The 19,538-nt window shown below is 39.7% G+C and overlaps 1 protein-coding gene across 9 annotated transcripts in view; it reads right to left on the reverse strand.

Moving 5' to 3' along the window:
* DPF3 (double PHD fingers 3) overlaps positions 1–19,538 on the reverse strand; it is a 172,938-nt gene that overhangs the window by 64,370 nt on the left and 89,030 nt on the right. For 4 of the 9 annotated variants that reach the window (XR_007631655.1, XR_007631656.1, XR_007631654.1 and 1 more), the window contains exons 4-8: positions 10,561–10,688; positions 6,540–6,635; positions 5,505–5,543; positions 1,841–1,919; positions 1,472–1,513 (exon numbers count right to left, since the gene is read on the reverse strand). Coding sequence is in view for 4 of the 9 variants with exons in the window: in XM_050337222.1 (XP_050193179.1) it covers positions 1,472–1,513; positions 1,841–1,919; positions 5,505–5,543; positions 6,540–6,635; positions 10,561–10,688 (384 nt within the window). In the remaining 5 variants the exon portion in view is untranslated. The remainder of the gene's footprint in view (positions 1–1,471; positions 1,514–1,840; positions 1,920–5,504; positions 5,544–6,539; positions 6,636–10,560; positions 10,689–19,538) is intronic. The other 5 variants (XR_007631657.1, XM_050337224.1, XR_007631658.1 and 2 more) reach the window with 3 other exon arrangements.

A 19,538-nucleotide genomic window follows, 5' to 3' on the forward strand; every position in this document is an offset into this window, starting at 1 on the left:
ATGACTCTAACTATAAGTTTCCTAAAAATGAAATGTATCAGCCAAATGAAATAGGAAAGTTTATATTTCCAAAACCAAAGGGTAAATTTATGCTCCAAAATATAAGCCAAGGCAAAATTCCATCAATACAACAATGTACCAGAGTCTTGACTTCAGGCCAGATTTCTGCTGCCTGCTTTGATATCTTCAATGTTTAATTTACCCTGTGCAAATCACTACTATGCATGTTGTGAGTTCTTGGTAAAATCCAAAAGCAATGCAAGACCAAACAGTAAAGAGTCATTATGTTCCAAATGACTACCACTGACAAGTGTCCTTGGATTTAGAAGGCTGTTCCAGAAAATAGATAGAGAAAGTTATTCATATACCAGCAGAGGAAACCTATGGGTTTCAGCAAGATACATCCTGAGCTCTCGGGGAAATTTTAGAAGACACATTTTAGTGCTTCCAACACACCAGCCAGGACAGCTATTTAACCCCAGCATAAGTCTTCTGACTCTTCATATTTTAAAGGGCTCTTCCTCCTTGAGCATGTGTTTATACAGCCCCATTCATGTCTTTCCATTTCTGCTCACTGCCCTTGAAATATTCATCTTGCTGAAGCAAAATATCTAACATATCCATCACTGTATGGTGCAGTCACCTGGTCTCACCATACAAGAATATGAGTGCATCACATGGAATATAGTTCTTATTTACCATGCATGCTCCTTATTTCTTCATGTTTTTAAAAATAAGCAGAAAATACCCCCATAGATTACCATAGTAAAGGTTATCCATTTAAAGTCAGTAACATAAGATTGGCAAATAGTAGAAAAAGTAGGATGCTAGTTGTCCTCAAAACCATTAGTTTTGGATCACAGAAGTTAAGATCTCCTACTATTAACTTTTGTTAGGATATTTTCTTATAGGCTAGAAGGCACCTGGTAGCACAAATGACAATCGCATGTACACTCTACAGTAAGCCTTAAGATGGGATGTTTAAAAAAGAAAACACGTGGGTAAGATAAGTGCTCTTCAAAGAAATAACCTAGTGAAGCAAAGAGTATCAAAAGAAGGAAAGCACCAAGAACTAGACTATTTAAAACCCTCAAACCTTTGTGTAACAAATATCGGATTCTTCCCTCATACTAGGACTCTGCTATCCTCCTTCAGTGTCAGCATTGCGCTCTAGTATAAATTTTCAGTTGGAGCAACGCCTTACTTAACCTGCAGTCCAACTGCAAGATGTCAAACAGCATGGCCATTATGGTCAACATACATATTCAAGGAGAATATGTATCAAAACAAGGCATTCCAGATGTTATTTGTTTCTTAGAAGGGCTCAACTTTTAATGATGCCACAAGAGTACTTTCTGAGTGAGGGATAAGAACAAGACCTTCAGAATTTAGCCCAGATTTAGAGATTTTAAAAGGACTGAAGGAAAGAGAATCACCAAGTATATCAAGAGATACAATGAGGGTGAAGTACCTTTGTCGGAGATTTTTGAGTTATGCTTTTGTTTGTAACTATCTGAAACAGAGAAAGAAATAGAGGGTGAAACTTACATGGGGGGAAAGAAGACAAAAGGCAGAGAAGCCAGAAAAAGAGAAGGAGAAAGAAAATGTAAGAGATCATTTATTAAAGGGCAAAGGGAAGTGGAGTCTTGCTGAGGACTTAATTTTATTTCTTTCATGCAAAAACACCAAGAGCAGCAGCAGCAGCAGCAGCAGCAGGTGGCAAACATGCAAGTCAGAGAGCAGCAGAATATTTTGCTGGAAGGGAAAAAATGAAGCCCTGAGTGCACTGAGCTGGTAGGACCAGGCTGGAAGCAGAATCAGCTGTCTGGGTGCTACTTACTGTCACAAACATAGGGTTTGTCGTGATCATCCTGGGAGGCAGCATCATTCCGTCTCCTGCCACCTCCAGATCCCCGAGCCTGCAAGGACAAGAGGAATGTTAGCATTATTCCATCACCCCTCGGGTCTCCTTGTGCCCCTCACCCTCCTATGAAAAATGTGCAATATAAACTAAACAAATCCTCAGCTTCCATACAGGTTTCTCAAAGGTGATCTTGACCCTTCACCTCCTAAGATACACACTATGTTAATGGACCTTGGAATGCAATGGAGATCCTCTCCACAGATACCCCAAACTGTTCATCCCTGGCAGTAGGTCACTGCCAGCACATATTCAGTTGAGGATCATCACACATTCATTTCTGAAGATGTTCAAATATCTTGCTTTACTGAATATGAATGAATGAATAGATGAACAGGTGTTAGAGGATAAATACAAACATTAAATTAGCCAGAAAACAGCCCCCAAATAAAAGAGAAGTCAAATTATTTCTTTTAATATTTTCAAAAGGGGGTTGTTTGTGTTGTTGTGCTTTGTTTTCTAGTTGAAAAGCAATGTTTTGAAATGACCTGCTGGGACAAAGATACCATATAATATGGAGCTTTGGTAAGTTAGTGGAAAAAATTAAGTAACATGGCTACCGGGCTACCTGCAAGACAGGAATTACCCAGCAAGGTTTCTCTGCAGTTCTGTGTTCCTACAGCGGACCAGGCTGGCAGCTCTGGAAACTGAAAAGCTCTGTTTCTCCACAGCACAGACTGCTCTATCTTTACCTCCAGGGGTGAGAGTGGAATTCAGCATCAAAGCTACTTGGTCCTGACCCTTCTCAGCTGACATGCCAACAAAGGGACAGTTCGTATCTGTCCAATGGGGGAGAGATCTGTGATGTGAAACTGGGAACTGAACCAAGGCCTTTGATTCTTTCATGTTCACCAATGTACAGTCTATAAATTGCAATCATTTTAGACCTGGTTTTTGTTTGAGGAAGTGATCACAGGTGGATGGCTAACTAGCCCATTATTAATTCTGTTAGCTACTCTATTCCTGGATAAAAGCACAGAATTGCTTCTGCTGCTTCTCTTATTAAACTGTTGATATTCCTCACTCTAGACAAGGCCACCTGACTGAAATCCCGCAAGCTTTTGCATGTGAAAATAAGAAAGGGACAGAACTTTGTTAGATAAAGCTGAAGAAGGTGTAGAAATTCTAAGAGTATTAGTACCCAGACATAAAGGGGATGTAAAAACTCTGTCCCTCTTCTATGCATTTGGAACAGAACTAGCACTGTTAGAGCTGTGTTCCATTGGACATTAAAGACAAGGAACAAGGAAACATTTTACACTGGCCTGACAATGTCAAAACAGGGGTTTATAAAACCTTCACACATTATTTCCCTGGGATTGCTTAGGGCTAACTCTTAACACAGTCTTGAACGAAAAACATGGGTTTTCAGCTGTCTAGAAGGGGTAAATACTATTAGGTATGACACGTATAACTCTGCCTTCTGCAAAGACCTCTGTGCAGACCAGCACACATGTGCAGAGCAAGATTTGTAAGGGTGAACTGAAAAGCAGTTTCACCCTGGAAAAGGTCCCAGCAACAATTGTTTGGTGGAAGCTACTTTACTGACCATATCACATAAAATCATCTTACTAGTCTGTAGTATTTTCTCTCTCATTGCCAGCTCTGTAAACCCCCTCTGGGCAATGAAATCAATCCCAGGCTAGTTCCTTTCTTCCCTCACTGCTGTAAAATGTGTTGCAAGGTAAATTTCAGTCCATGGCAGCTCCTATACAACCCTCAAGTCATCAGAGAGTCTTCACAGAGACAAGTGTTTGGTCCTTAATAAATATTTCTGCTGGTACCTGGATTAGGATCTAATTTCCCTAACCTACTAGCTGCACTGGCTTTTTGAGGCTGTGAAAAAGATGTAAAGTCATATATTTGTCACTTGTCAGCTCTGACTCTCTTTACACACTGGGAACATATCTGTTGAGTAAGAAGTTACTATTTTTACGTAGGTACCTTTCAGAATAGGATGGCAATTTAAGGTTTGTTGCCCAGAGTTTTGCTAGTCTTATAGCCAGCTGTTTCCCTTCAAACTGTTCTCTACACAAATGTAGGGGTACACCATTCATGTCATGACCACATGTCAGATACACTTTTTCATGCAGTAAACACAGGGGGAGATTTTTCAAGTCAGTGACTTTCAATGGGACTTATGTTACTAAATGTCTTTAGTGCCTTTGAAACTGTCCCATGGGATATCCAGCTGATGAGCAGACAATCTGTACAGGTGCAGTTGCATTCATCTCATATCTCCTAGCAAACTACCCTTTCCAGCTCCTACCACAATGTCCCAGTCCAGCAAAGATACTAAAAAGCTGCCTCCGTAAATCCACCTCTTTGGCCTTCAGTGTCCTTCCTAACGCTCCCACGATTTCAGGGCTAGCCTTGAGGGGAAAGGAAACCAAGCAGTTGCCCCAGAGGCACTAAACTGAGTGCCTCGTGCTTGCTGTCAGTGCTCCAGGCTGTTGAATTCAGTCATCCATGACTGCTTTCATTCTCCTGATGGGATGCAGCAAAGACTACAAGGCTTGACATGTGAGGCCTGGAAGCCATAGCACAGCAGCCTTGAAGCAGCCCTGAAGCAGCCAGAGAGAGTAGCCAAAGGGACAGATGGAGAGTCCAGGATTAAAAATAAAATCATGCTGTAGGGAAAAGAAGGGGCATGTGCAATTTGGAAAGTCCAGAGCAGTAATTCCGTCGCATTAATCCTGCATTGATGCTGTCACTCCTTCTCTGAATCCCCAAAGGTCACACTCGGCAGGATCTAGTTTCCTATGCATGTCCTTCCCCTCTTCTGCCCTCTAAAAATACTCTAAACACTCCTTCCCAGAAACAAAGAGCTGCCCAGGTTTCATGTCCCCTAATTTCATATCCCTAGCCTCAATTCCCTGTACTGGGTCAGGTTCACATTAGAAAAGGGCTGCTTTCAGAAAAGTGGTGAAACACTTGTGACCAGACAATTCAGGCTTACCAGTTTTCAACAGCTAGATAACCTGGCCCTAATTTTGAAATCCTAATTTTTATCACATTTTGCTTTGGTTCTTGATGCCATCAAATAAAAAAAAAGAATTGCTCAAAGCATTTGTCACTCTTCAGACTTCTCTTTTTCTCACTGAAAGAAGCCAGGGCACTAGCAAAGCAGGCATTAGTTGCAAGACAAAGGCAAGAGATCCTGCTGCTCCTGTACTGAATAGGAGTCTGGTTCTAGGGCAGAAAATAACACATAAATTTTTGCTTCAAAATGAATGGGACATCTAGTACCCTCTGACTCCCTCCACTACAGTAACAGAGTTATTCTGTAACATTTTCACGAATGGGGGAAGTAAAACTTTGCATGTAACATTAAATTCAGGACTTTGTTTGTGTAGGTCTAGGACATACGAATACACCAAATTCCCTTCTCCTGAGCAGTGTATCTCTTTTAGCTATTCACTTCCTTTCACTCACCCTAACCAGCATGCACAATTTATGTAATTATTAGAAAATAATTGTTAGCCTGGAATATTAGTTGATCACTACAATCAAGCTTGTGTGCATGTATTGATTCTATCTCCTGGTTTTGGTTACTGGTTCATACAAATTTTCTGAAACTTACATTTTTTTGGAAAATTTTTTTCCAGGTGGGGGTCTTTGGCTAAGAAAGAAAGAAAGAAAGAAACTGGTTCAGGTGATTTTGAGAATAAGGAAGGTGAAATATATACTTATCCAATTATTAAAGTGCTTTGATCTTATATTAAAGGACTTAAGCTCCAAAATAAAGAGGAGCAGAAAACTGAAACAACACAACAACAGAAGAAACCAAAAGAGAGGGTCTGATGCATAAGTACATTGTGAGTATTCAATGTGGTTTCATGTCTCTCATTCAAAAGTCATTATTTTCTGCTCATTTGGCCTAAAATGTGGCCCTTCTTGCTTGACTTCTGTAAGCACATCAAAAGGTTTGTCTAGAGCTCCTGTGCCCCTGCAGGATCCACTGGAGCCAAAGAGAGATGAAAATGCTCAAAACTTCTGAGAATTGTGTTCATTTAGATGCCTGGCTCATGGGGCCAAAATTGAAAATGTTGATTCCAAGTTTTAAAATGTTGGCCTCATTACTTGACTGATACCCTGATGAATTGTGAAGACATCTTAGGTAAAAGAAGGGACACAGAGTCCCCTAAGGATAAAATATTGCCCATTTTAAGCAAATGGAAGATTTGCCATGGGCTCAAGAGGGCCAAAGTCAGCCACAAAATGCTACCCTAGAGAAAGCTGCAAAACTTATTAACATAATTCAAGTTACTTTACTTAATACATTTTTGGCTGTCATGACTGAATTTGTTGCTTTTCTGTAATTAGTAAATGTTGTTTTAAGGAGCATTGTAATATTTGCAATTGTAAATACAGCACTAAAATAAATTTCCCCCAACTTTTTACTCTCAAAATAGTCTTTTTTGCCTTGGTTATTCACAAAAATAAACTGAAAAAAAATATTAAAAATCTATGACCATATGACTGAAAATTACTATAATATTATCAATATTATACATTCATCGATACACATTTTGCATATATAATACACATAACAAACATACACTAGAAAGCAGAGGTTTGTTTTCTTCCCTTCCATTCCAACAAACTCTCCACCTACCCGTCCTCTAGGCCTGTTCTTTCGTTTTGGAATATCTTCTTCCAAGTCTTCTTCCTCATTCACTTCATCTGCATTTTCATCATTTTCTAAAACCCTCTGTAGTTGAACAATAAACAGGAATGGTTAGAAGAGGAGAGGAAGACACATACAAGCAACTTCTGCTCTTCACCCCAGAGACTGTGGGTTATTACAGTTGATATAATGTCAAATTGGACCCCGGTACCACTATTTCTTTCCACTAAAGCAAAATTTGTTTGTCTTTTCCACCCTCAGATCTCCAGGGAGTTCTTATTAAAATATACTACTGATATCAGTCAACTAGAAAAAAAGGTTCCTAGGAAAAAAGAGTGGCATCACTGAGCACCAATATTCCAAGACAAGTGTTAGTATGCATAACTGCAGGCCCTGCCTGGGAACTTGTTTGCATGGGTTTTTAATTTTCATTTCTTGGACCATTCTAGAGAATGCACTTTAAGAATACAAGAATTCAGGTTTTTTCTCCTCAGTATCCCATAATCTTCTTTCTTTAGCAAAAATAGAGAAAATTCCTCCATATATTCCAGAATGGATCTAGAAAGCAATGTATTTCAAGGCTTGCACCACAGTTACAACCCTAATCCAGAAGCAGGAGGGTTGCTGCATGAGAATGCTGAGGAATTACAGGTCTCATTGATGTCAACAAGACCAATAGCAATAGTTTCTTCTACTAATTATTTAATAGGAACAATACTTCATCAGCTCATATAACTGTGAGATGCCTGGGCCATGGTATTTCAATCCTTTTAATTTGATCTTTTGAAATGTAATCTCTGTAGAGCCAAACACAGGCTGGTCATCCTGCATGAAAACATGCACAAGTCAGACATCAACAGACAAAGGCAAGACAAATCATCACAACACTGATGTTGGAAGACATCCCACTGAAATCACTGATGTTGGAAGACATCCCGCTGAAATCCCCTCAACCCTCGACATGTCTGCTAGAAATACAGAAATGGGCAGCAACCATTCCTGCCATTCATGGTGTTGTGCCATTTTCCAAGGTACTAATATGGAATCACAAACCTTTGCCATGCCAACATTCATTTAAATTGCAACTTGCAGCCATGACACAGATTCAAATTGGTGACATTAAACTGATGGGGAGGGGGATTCAGTCTTACTGTATTTGTCCCTTCTCTAATTTCTACTTGAGAGGTATTTGAGAGCCAGAAGAGGGAGAATGGGAGCAAACCACAATTTCTTTCTCTCCTTTCTATATAGTTCAAGCACTAAATTCTGAATTTGTGGGAAAGAATACAAAGGAAATGTCACTTTTCAAAAATTCTGTATTTGGAAGACCAACTAGAAAAGTTTGTTCTTATCTGATCAGCTAAATTTCTAAGACTAATATTGGTCAGTGCGTTTTTTTAAAAGTACTAACAACTTTTAGAACATGGCAAAGGATCAAGTCTCCATCTTATTTTTCCTTCTTTTTTTAAATCTCCAGAGGCTATTAATGAGGTCAAACTGTACAATTTCACATAATACTACAGTACTGAATACTAGAGGGTGTAAAACTTAAGCACGTTCCAGTTCTGCACATGTAAAATGTTCCTTCAAAATTCATACAATTGCATACATTAATTGACTTCATCTTAGGAAACTGAAGTACTTGAAAAATTTTGTACATGAGGAGACTGTAAGAAAATAAGCAAATATGTATGTAAGAAAATAAGCAAACTTACTCATATGAGTTTTTATTTTTACATTGTTTCCTATCTTTAAGAATCTCAGAAAAAAAACAAACAGGGGCAACCACATCATATGTGGGAGGGGAAGAAGCTAGTTTACAGCAGTAATACTACGCAAGAGTTAAGAAAAATATTAAAAACCACTTTTTTCCTTTAAAATTGAAGAACCAATTTAGGAAAGAGATGATAAGTAACTAAATGTGAATTTGGTGAGACTGCCAGGGTAATGACTTTAGTACTTGATTGAAGGGGCATAACCTTTCTGATGCATGGTGAAAAGGCTATTCTAACCTTTCTCCAGCAAACAATGGAGACACACATTCAATACCAATTTAATGTAGGGCAAAATCCTCAACCCCATTAAATACCAACTGTACAAGAGGTCCCAATGACTGCACCTATTTGGGGGGGGAACACTTATTCTTTTTAGCAGAGTAACTTTCTCCAATTCTGTCTGTCTAAAACTCTGTACTTTAGTGCAGCTAAGTACCAAGTTGTCTTCTCCTGACAGATACTACAAATTGGAGAGTGGCTGGGTCTAATGTGGGAATTACAGTTATGTCTATCCCACCTCCTCACTCTCACCACCACTGAGGTTGGGCCCTTTAAAGTTACAGCACAGACAAGTATGCAAAGGAACAAAAGGGAGATTTGTGTTCTCTTATTTGTCATACCGATAAAAGCACTGATTGTGATTTTGATCTGGTACAGTCTAGTTGCCAGGTGCCAAAGTACACACTGAAAGCTGGCTACCAGTAAAGGCTTTGGCAATCATTGTTCTATAGAACTGAATCCAGATAAGCTGTGCTTGCATTAAAAAAGGCAGTAAGACATGCTTTTTGCATCTGTTCTGATGAAACCAGCACCCAGGTGACAGGTCACAGCTACAACAGTTTAGCAGATTTTTTTTTTGCACCCCCTCCCTGCTCTGCAATGCCTGGATTTGTGTCAGTTCCACCATCTCTGAAGTCTCTTTCCTTGGACTGCTGCTGGGGATAATTCAGAAGCTCAGATCACACAGCAACATTCAAAGACACTTGTCAATCTCATAAGGATGCTGCACCGTGACTTTTTGTGGCCTAGGAAGCAGGTATAAACAGATCTTTGGTTAGAGCTCTCAGCTTGGTAGACGCAGATACACTACTGAAGAAGCAAATGCAGAGAAGGCCTCATGCCAAGCTTTTCTCCACTCCATGAGCATGGGGTGCTTCCTCTTTGATGGATCTGCTTTACCTGTGTAACTGGGAATGGGAGAGCTAATTTTGCTGCCCCTACATATGCAAAATTTCTAACAAATAGAGCAGTAGGACTGAGCTCCAAGTAATACAGATTTGTTGCCCATGCTCTTGTTTCATTTGGCATGGGACTGCCCCCACAAATTTCCAGTAGTTTTAGGAGTAGATGCAATACGTTGTATCTCAGCCAAAATTACCAAGATTGGCACATTGCTAATAACTCTCACTAAAATCCCTGTAAAAGACTCATAGCACAGTGGTGGTTTAGCATCACCAAAGATATGTTGCTGCAGGAGAGGCCCACTTTACCTAGTGATTAAAGATGCCTTTAAAAGTGGGCCCTTATATTAGCTGAATTCCTTCTATGACAGAACTACAATTGTATTTCTACTTCTGATTGTTGAAGGATGAAATGAAATCTTGACAAATAACTTTCAAACCATAATGCATGTGAAGAGGCAATATTTCTCATACGTGCATCACTAATAACTGAGATAATTAAGGTTACGAGTTTTTAAATTATTTTTCTTGTATATCTCCAGAAGATTACTTAGTATTAAAAAAACCAAACAAAAAACAAAACCACAAAAAAACTGCCAACCACAAACCAAAAAAAACCAACCAAAAAAACCCCAACAAAACCCCGCCACAAAACAGGGAGGGCAATGACATGTTTTTGTCTACAGTCAGCAGCTGTGAATCCAAATTCAAATCCACGTCCAAATTCACTTTAAATGTGAGGCACTAAAATTCACTTTCTAGTTGGGACCCATTTCTGCTTGTCAGTTTAATATGTAATTATCTCATAGTGCTCCAAAACAAATTCCAACAAAGGAGCTGTGCAGACAGTCAAGCAACAGAAATTCTTGTGATAGGACAAGTGTATGAGATCCTGAGTTCATTTTGAGCATCACAGAGTAGCACAAAGGCTTGGCAGTAGAATAATGCATCTATCAACAGATGCACTGTTCTGCCACAGGACAAAAGACTGCTAGACTTAGAGACAAATGGTAAAATCTAGCTCTGATGTCAGAGCATGGTGCTCTCATTTACCTGGATTTCTTGTATAGTGTCTTCCTCTTTAGTGTCTGGTTTTTTCTCTATTCCCTCTCCACGCAGCAAGGCTTCCAGAGTTGTACTTTCTGAGGTGAATCCATCTTTTTTCAGAGGCAGATCAACTTCTGAAAAACAAAACACACTCACTGTATGTGTCTCCCCCAAAAGAGCTAACAAGCAGAAGGACAGAGATGTCAAGCAGACAACTAACAGACTTTCAAGCTTTTTTCTATCTTGAAGGAGAGTTCTTCAAGTTTGTTAAACCACTAAGGATCTCCATATAAGATTCACTTCTGTCTTACTGAAAACCTGATATCTTTTCAATTGGTATGCTTGCTTACAGGGAAAAAAAACCACTGGACATACTGTATCAGGAGGAAATAAAGGGGGGACGGGGGAATTCTTCTCCTTTGTGTAAACTCGCTATGCTTCAAAGGAATAATAAAACCAGGACTTTCTAAGATACTGAAAGAAAAAAGATGAAGAAACTGATCTCCTGAAGAAAGAAAAAGTTTAATGCAAGTTAGCATCTGGCACAATTTATTCAGCATAACTTCAACCCTCATTCTTCCACACCAGGGCATGTTCCACATGTGGGAAAGCATAAAGCTTGTGTGGGGGCCAATACTGAGAACCTACGTAGAAAAACAAAGCAATGAGCCTTGAATTTTTGTGTAACATTGACTAGATAAAATCTCCAGTTGGCTTTAAACGGGCCTACACCAGTGAAGAAACGCAGTCAGCAAAGTTGCCCATAAAACAGGACAACACCCAACCACTGCAGAAAGAGCCAAGGGCTGGCTCAGAAACAGGCTGAAGGCACTGGGCTCCAAAATCTGTGGGTTTACGAGAAAGCTTGATGCAACTTGCTGTACAAGCAAAGTAACAGAGCCTTATTTCCCTTTCAAATGCTGCTACTAGATTATGAGGCAGCAGACAGGCAAATACAGCACGTTAATTTTAGCAAAGTGTTAACATACACTTTGTGAAAAACTCAGTTTTCCTTGTAGATCCTAGCCACTACCCCACTCATGCAGGGGTTCGTTCAGAGCAACTCTATGACAGGGAGACATCCTACACAGCTCTTCACCTAGCAATGCCACCTATGGATTTCTCAGTTATTCCCTCCCTTCTAAAATGAGTTCCTTCCCCATGGTCAATATATTTACAAATAATAATGTACAGGACTGATGCTCACAAATCAGCATCTGGTGTCCTTATTTCACAGTTCTGTCCACTTCTCATCCTTTAGGACTGTGTTTTGTTCCCCAATATGCCTTTAACTCCCGTCCTTTCTATCACCATGAGCTGTAAATTCTACAGGGCAGAAATTCATGGGATTTTAAAGTCCCAAATCACTACTGCAATCCAAATAATGAATGAACACTTCCACCTGGGACAGTAAAATATAATCTGTTTCTTGGGGGTAATTGCATCCCAGGAATATGTTTGTTCTATATATGAAAAACTCTTAGCCAGCAAATGATTCAGGGTCCCTGATCAGTACTTCGACAACATGCTTGCTCCAGTCTTCTGAAGAGAGAGAGCACTGCTCAGCCAATAACCACAGAAAATCCAGCAAAAATTCCAGGAAAAGCTATTCTATTCATGGAGGGAAAGGCTGACTACAAACTATGCAGAAAACCCAAATCACTGGGATTTTAGAGGAAACTCCCAGGACAACCCACACAATGGGATGGGATCAACTATGAATTGATTCCCCTTCTCATCACAAGGAGCTCTATTCAATCAGGCCTCTGTTTTCAACATTAAGCTCTACACACCCACCCCATTATGGCCTCTTCCCCAATTTCTCCCTTACTTAAGCTCTAAAAAAGACAGAGAATTCAAAAGAGGATCATACAGATTGAATTTCCCTGTTGAACTACTCGTACCTCCCTCTGGATCCAGACATTTCAAATAGAAAGAAGGGATTTTTGTCTTGATTTATGTGCAAATCCCAACACTTGAATCTGAAGTCACTAAGGAATCTCCATAATCGTCTCTGGCTGTGGGCTTGGCTTGGTTTCAAAGTCCTGTTTTGGGGTGCAAAAGGGCATTTGCTCAGTATATCCTTGTGGGACTGAAAAACCCAAGGGGTCATCATACATTCAGTAAGCAAAGAAGCTTCAAGTAAGCTCAAGGGCATTGGAAACAAACGTCTTCCCTGTGACAAACTATGTCTGTCTCTGGATACCAATACATACATCAAATGAATTCATTAAAAAAGGAAATGAGCAAGGAAGGGCTAAGGAATAAGTAGAACATATAAGAAGGTAAAGCTACTCCCTGTTTGTTCCAGAGATATTGAACATTAAGTTTGACAAGAGGGAAAGGTAGGTTTTAATATCAAAAATGGGTAGCTGTCTTTAATATGCAAGTTTGTTCTGTGTGCTGCTGCTACTTCCCAACGGCAACACTCCAGGAGGAGTTTTCATCCAAAAGTCTCAGAGCTTTTTCTAATTACTAAATTTAACATCCCACTGACAAGGCGTTGTAAGGTAATATTTTTATTCAGTTTACCAATGGGGAGATTGAGTCATCAAGAAGTTAAGTTAGTGAGTAAGGAACACTGCAAAAATAAACTCAGTGTAGCTGCCTCCCATTTGCCCACTAAGCTGACTGCCATTCAACTACATTTTATTCTCCACTGGTAGCATCTATGAATCCATTTTGCTCCTAAATAACTCTAGAAAGTGGAAATGGCAGAGGCTATCTTATCTGGAATGTAAAGTTTACAGTTTAAAAACCTTCAGAGGTCCAAAGACGACCACATAGTAATTAATTCAATCTTTGTAATGAATTCAGTCTTTCCTGGAAGATGGCTAGTCTGTAAAGGATAGAGTAATGAAGACAGGGAGTTATGTTTCCAAACCAGTTTTTGAATCCCCAGAGATTAAAGTTTTCAAAAATTTAAAAGATACTTCAGTTACTCTACAGAAAGAGTTAAACACTACTAGGGATCATTAAATTCATCTGAGTGAATTTAACAGTTAAGCTATGGTTTGAAAGGAGTGTTTCACTTTATTTACTGTCAGATCCCTTGTTCTGGCTATGAGATAGGAAAAATAGAACTTTCTGAACAAATTTTTTTGTAATTTCTTTTTATTCCTCTCCTTTCAAGAATAAACACTTACAGTTTTTCTATTACTCTGCTGGGGAAGCTTTCCATATGGTCCTGACAAACCTCTCTGAACTTCCTCTTATTACACACTAGTCTTCCCAAGATAGACCAATACTGCACCCAACATTTTCAGAAGAAATCACATATCCCATTCAAACAAATGAATTACAATATTCTTTAGCTTACTCCTCAGGCTGTGTCTTGCAATGACCAAGCTGCATACTAAGCAGAAGAATTAGGAACCTTGTAATGGAAACAAGAACTCCCATAAGGAATACATTCAAACACACAGGTATTGTATTAAAATGCCCGTCGCTCTGCCCACTCACCAAGCACATCTACATCTCCCCAAGGAGGCCAGCACAGACCTCCCCAGCCACTATCACTCTAAATAACTTTGTACTATGTGCAAATCTTTGTGGTTTACAAGGTATTGCCACTCTCTAGCTTCTTCATTAATACATTACCCAACACTGGACCAAGCACTAAACCTCAATGCACCAGTTGTTAGCCTTTATCTATAACAAAGTTTCTTTCTTTCATTATCTTTTATTCCGAAAGTTTTGACCCAAGACAATGCTTGGTTTCTCTTTGTAGGCCTATTACATGCCAAAGGTCTTAAGAAAGTCTAAGAAAATTGTCAGACCCCTCTTCCTATTAGTTATTTCAGTATCATATAAAGAATTTTAAGAAACTAGTGAGACATGCTTTTCCTTGGTAGGAAAAAAAAAGTAGTTGGCTGGAACCTCCTATATCATCATTTTCCAGGTGCTTTCCTGATTATACTTAATTATTGTTTCAATCAATTTCTCAGATGTTCATGTAGAATTTATGGGTCTTTGAATCACACCCAAATCCTTTTAAAATATAGGTAATAACATTTGCTTCCCACTAATTGTTCCAAATTCTTTCTATTGTAACTTCTAGTTTGTGTCACAAGCTCTTCTTCAAACATTGCAACATCAGAGAACATAATCTTTATTACAAGTAATAACTACTAGTAAAGGCACTATAATTAAAACTTATTCGTTATATAAAATTTTTAAGAAGGTTTGTATATAAATTTCCTTTTGAATAGTATTGCAAATGCAGTAGCACATGGTTAATGTAGGAGATGCAGGAACTAGTCAGAACTATACAAAATAGAAGTGTCAAATCAACAAAAATCACCAATGAAAAAATAATGTTATTTAAGAATCCTTCCTGTTTTAGTAAACTATGGTATTACTGGTGTCACAGCTAAATATTGTGCATGTATTATAATTCAAATATGTGTGTGTGCATATAATTAAAATTTATGTTTCTTAACTTGGCAGAGTCCCTTTCATAGTGATTAAATTAACATGGTTATTTCTGCTTACCAGCTCAGTGAAACAACCTCTCTATTTATCAAGGTCCTTAGATTGTGATGGTAGAATCTGAACAAGCACCCATGCCAGCGTCATTCCCGTATCTGCTTTCTATTGAACTGCTGCCTCCAAAAGAAGCACATTTTCACAAATCATACAAAATGGTGGGCTTTTTCAAGTTTTGATTCACCAAAATAGCAAAATAGCTGCAAATTCTTGTCCTTAAATAAGCTACATTTGGTTTACAATGCATTGGGAGCTAAGCAACTTTTCAGTGTCTCTTTGAAACATAAATTAAAAACAATAATCCCTTTTTCTATACAGTGCAATGTATTTGTTTTATAATGGATCATTTCCATCTCCACAGTAGCAGCTGCCACCCAAACCATCATCTCTGTGCACTCGTAAGCAGCTCCACTTCCAGTTCTAATTGGGAACAGAGATACTTATTGGGTGAGTTCCAGCGTGATCTATCACGCCAGAGACAGCTACTATGCAAACCAAAGCAATCCAGCTTCCAAAACCCCTCTTAGACAAACACTGACTTTGCACATAGATTCTTGCATTTTTGTTTCTTGATGCCATATTTTTGGAACATAAAAAGTGCCAGAGGAAACTATATATTAAGAGTTCATGAAGTGATGTTTAAGATGGATAAATCCAAGGATATTACCTTAATAACCACTGCCTCTTTAAAATGACATAGGTGGTCTAAAAAAGCCACCTAATTCACAGCAAACAGAACTACTGCTGAGTGAATGCAGCCACTAAGCTCATTAAGAGGATGTGGCAGGATGTGTCTGAAAGTGCAGTGCAGTGGCTCAGCAAGCAATTAAATCCCATGACAGTTTAAAATGAGTATCTATCAGTGTCACAAGAGTGTGAAGCCTCAGCATCTCTGCTGTTCCCACCCCCAGCGTTTTATTTATTATGGCGTATTGGGAACATGGGAAGTCAAAAAGATTATAATGAAGTATGCCATATAAAAACCAGATTAAGCCTGCTCTTCTTTGGGGAAATATGCAGAGAGAGAAGCTGTCTGTTAGCTGTCGAGTTTGCAAAAGATACCATCTTTTGGGATGGTGCTCTCTGCCAGCAGACAGAGTGCCCCAGGGGAAATGGTGGTGAAAAACCCAGACAAGCAGCATCCATCCATCCATCATACGCTCATCTCCACATCTCCAAGGCACAAATATAGCGTTAGAGTGCAAAGGGTGGGGGCATGGGGGATGGAATCCCTTAAGAAAGAACAGGGAGACAATGCCGTACGTGAATAGCTGGATTTTGTAGCTTTTCTGTGTGTGCACAACCACACTCTCCTTAACTTGTTTGCTTGCTTGCTTGTTGTGTTCATGGCCAGTACAGTGACTTGTTAGCGTCCTTAGAATTGATACGTATTCAGCAGCAAAGAGAACCAGGTATATTAAAGGCAGGGCTCTGCAAGCTTTGTTTTGTAAGCTGCCTCTGCCAGCACAGCACAGTATGGACCTTCATTCCTTCTGCTGACCTGGATCTTCAAAACCCTTCTTTCACTGCACCATACCCTGCTGTCCCAGGGTCTTCATGTTATGCTTTAATCCTGACCTTCCACGGTCCCTGCTATCCCACCCTTTTCTCCCAACACTACTGCAATTCAGCACCCATCTGTAGCAAACTTGTCACTGCCAGTTCTACACATACAGAACTTCCTGTCAGCCCAGCCCTAGGCCTCCCCTGAGACAGATTACTGATAACACAGACTCTCACAATGAGTCCATAAAGCCAAACAAATGTCCCTAGCAAGTAGTAAACATCAAATGTCCTGTATTTTTAATCCAAGTTGCAATATAGCCATGACTATACTGGAGGTTGTAAGGCTACTCCAGTAACTCTCTGTCTTTCCCATCAATCCCGCTCTAAACCTCATGTATATTATTGCTCTCTCAATGTAAACTGGGCCATGGTGAGTACAAAGACAATGATAAACCACTTACAGAAGGAAAACTACTTGAAAAAAAAGAGAGTATTTGTTCCTCAGAAACAAACCATTTTGTTTGAAAAGAATAGTTTGGAGGAGTCTCTACCATTAAGCAAGAGGTCCTCTTCAGGTTGGAATCATGAGTTCCTGTAAAGCTCTGAAATTAATCTTAGTAAAAACTTGTTGCAAATTTTGGGCATTACTGAGGTTTGCTCTAGGGAGCACTAGGAGATTGGAAAATTCCAATATCTCCCTAGCACCTCCTCCTACAAAGCCGCTAGTCTCATGATGAGGTTGGAGGAGAGCAGAGGGCAAGGGGAGAAAGTGAAGATATGGATGGGATTGTACACTTTCACTCTTTAGCCTGGGCATAACTGCAGAAAAATCAGAAGACAAGTCTAATAAAGGGATCCAAGGGAAAGCTCCTATCAGCTCCTAGTTAAAAAATGTCCCAGGAGGCTACAAGACAACAGGAGGAAGAAATAAGGCTGCAGAAAACTGCAGAAAACATAAGGTTAAGCATTGTTTAGTTTAACCCACTATCAAATGTGGACTTTACAAGTAGCTGTATTTCTTTCACAGACCAGAATGCCTCTATAAAATCTCTCAATAAAAACCAAACAAACAAGCAAAAACCCAACCCAACCTAAACCAAACAAAAAAACCAAAACACTAACAAAACACAAAAAAACACCCCCAAAAACCCCCAAAAACTATCCCTCCTGTCAGTTGTCTCTTGGAAGTTCTCTACAGATTTATTTTTCACCATAGATATAAATCATTGTCATATATAATACGCTGTACCTGCTTCTCAAAGACCACCAAATTACAATATCATACTAAATGCCGGATCAAGTAACTAACCTCAAGGCTCAAATAGTCTCCTTTCAGGAACATCTCCATTCAATAGCATTTTTATAGCACTCATTTGTGTTCTGGTCACTCTTGCATTTGTGTTCTAGATGGGCTTACAATGCACCAGGATTTCTGCAGCATCAGGCAATGCTGTTGGCAATATTGAGGGACAGAAGCAGGGTAACTGATATATATAATTTATAGAATTTATAGAAAATTCCTAAGTAAAAAGCCTATTCCTTTGGGCTTTGCATCACCCTAACAGGGCTTCTGGTCTGTTTGGAATAAGATAATAACTTGGGCTACCTGTCTGGAAGTGGTCATATAGAATCATTCACAGAGATAGATGATGGGCTTTTTGATCCATCCAAAGATCCAGAATCTGATTATTAACCAGACAGCTATCAGTAAACACCAGTTCCCCCACACCACACAGCTAGGACAGTTACCCCACACTGCACACTCCGCAAAGGGTAACAGTGGTAAGAGTGGACCACCACTGCAAACAACTGTATTATATGTGACAGAACTGAATAAAAACACTTGTACCAAACGCAAACTCATACATAAATCATGTGTAAAGCCAGCCATGCCAACTTTGCTGCAAATTCTGTGAGATTCTGCATAACTTCTCTTCCTTATCGAGGACAGTGGAGGGGATACCTTTAGTAACAGATAAATCTCTGTAATGCAGTTATCTCTCAGCTGCAGTGCACAAGCATCCCAATTAATTCAGTCCAGGCCTAGCAGAGCCGGCACTAAGCCAGAGCTGATAAACCTGCCAAAGCCAATCTGAGTCCTGCAGTGATTCTTGGGAATCTGCTCTGCGCTTTCTGGTGCTGTGGACTGAGGGGTTTTTTGTGCTCAGCTCTTGCTGGCTCCACATGGTGTGGCAGCTCCATTAACAAGGCCTTTCTAACACTCAAAGTCCTGGGGAGCAGGCAGAGACACCCAGTCACCTCTGAAGGCACCAGCAAAGGAGCAGCAGGGCTTCTTAGCACCACTCAGATTCCAGGTGTCCTGGTCCTGATCCTGATCCTGCATGTGAGAAGACAGTGCTCTGTGTGCCGGGCAGGCCTGGGAAGCACGACAACAACACTCACACAGCACAGTGTCTGAGGGTCAGCCATGCCAAGCAGAGCTGTTTCAGCATCCCTGGCTTGGTGAATACTGAACCTGCATAAACCAATGAAGAACAGAAAGGCTGCAGCAAAGTGGCAATGTTTTTAGAATAGGGAGCAACCACCCCAGATGCTGCTCTTGGCATCACTGCTGTCTCACCAAGTGATCCTGGGCCAAATTCTAACAGAGATACCCTTGCTTTTCCATCATCTGTCAAATGGAGATAGTCTTCACCTATCCTCTGGGGTTTGATAAAGCTTGTTTAATATTCATAAGCATTCAGGCATTCAAGCAAAATGCACCAAAAATGTAAGGTGCTCATACGGGCTCTCACAAAGACATATTTAAACTAATTTTCTTTCCAGCCAAGAAAAACACTGAAAAAGTAAGACTATTTCCAGAGATACCAGATTTCAGTGGCCAATTCACAAATTCCAAAAAAGGAAGATAATATTTACTCATATGTTAGGACTCATCTGACTGAGGAAGCTATAGAAGTGAAAAATGTTATTATAAGAAGGAAGGCTTGTAATAGAAAAATGGCTTGAGATGCCAGTAGGTATCCTTT

Source organism: Myiozetetes cayanensis, unplaced genomic scaffold (assembly GCF_022539395.1).
Source record: "Myiozetetes cayanensis isolate MyiCay16 unplaced genomic scaffold, myiCay2020 scf6-25, whole genome shotgun sequence".
In the NCBI taxonomy this organism is placed as follows: Eukaryota; Metazoa; Chordata; class Aves; order Passeriformes; family Tyrannidae; genus Myiozetetes; species Myiozetetes cayanensis.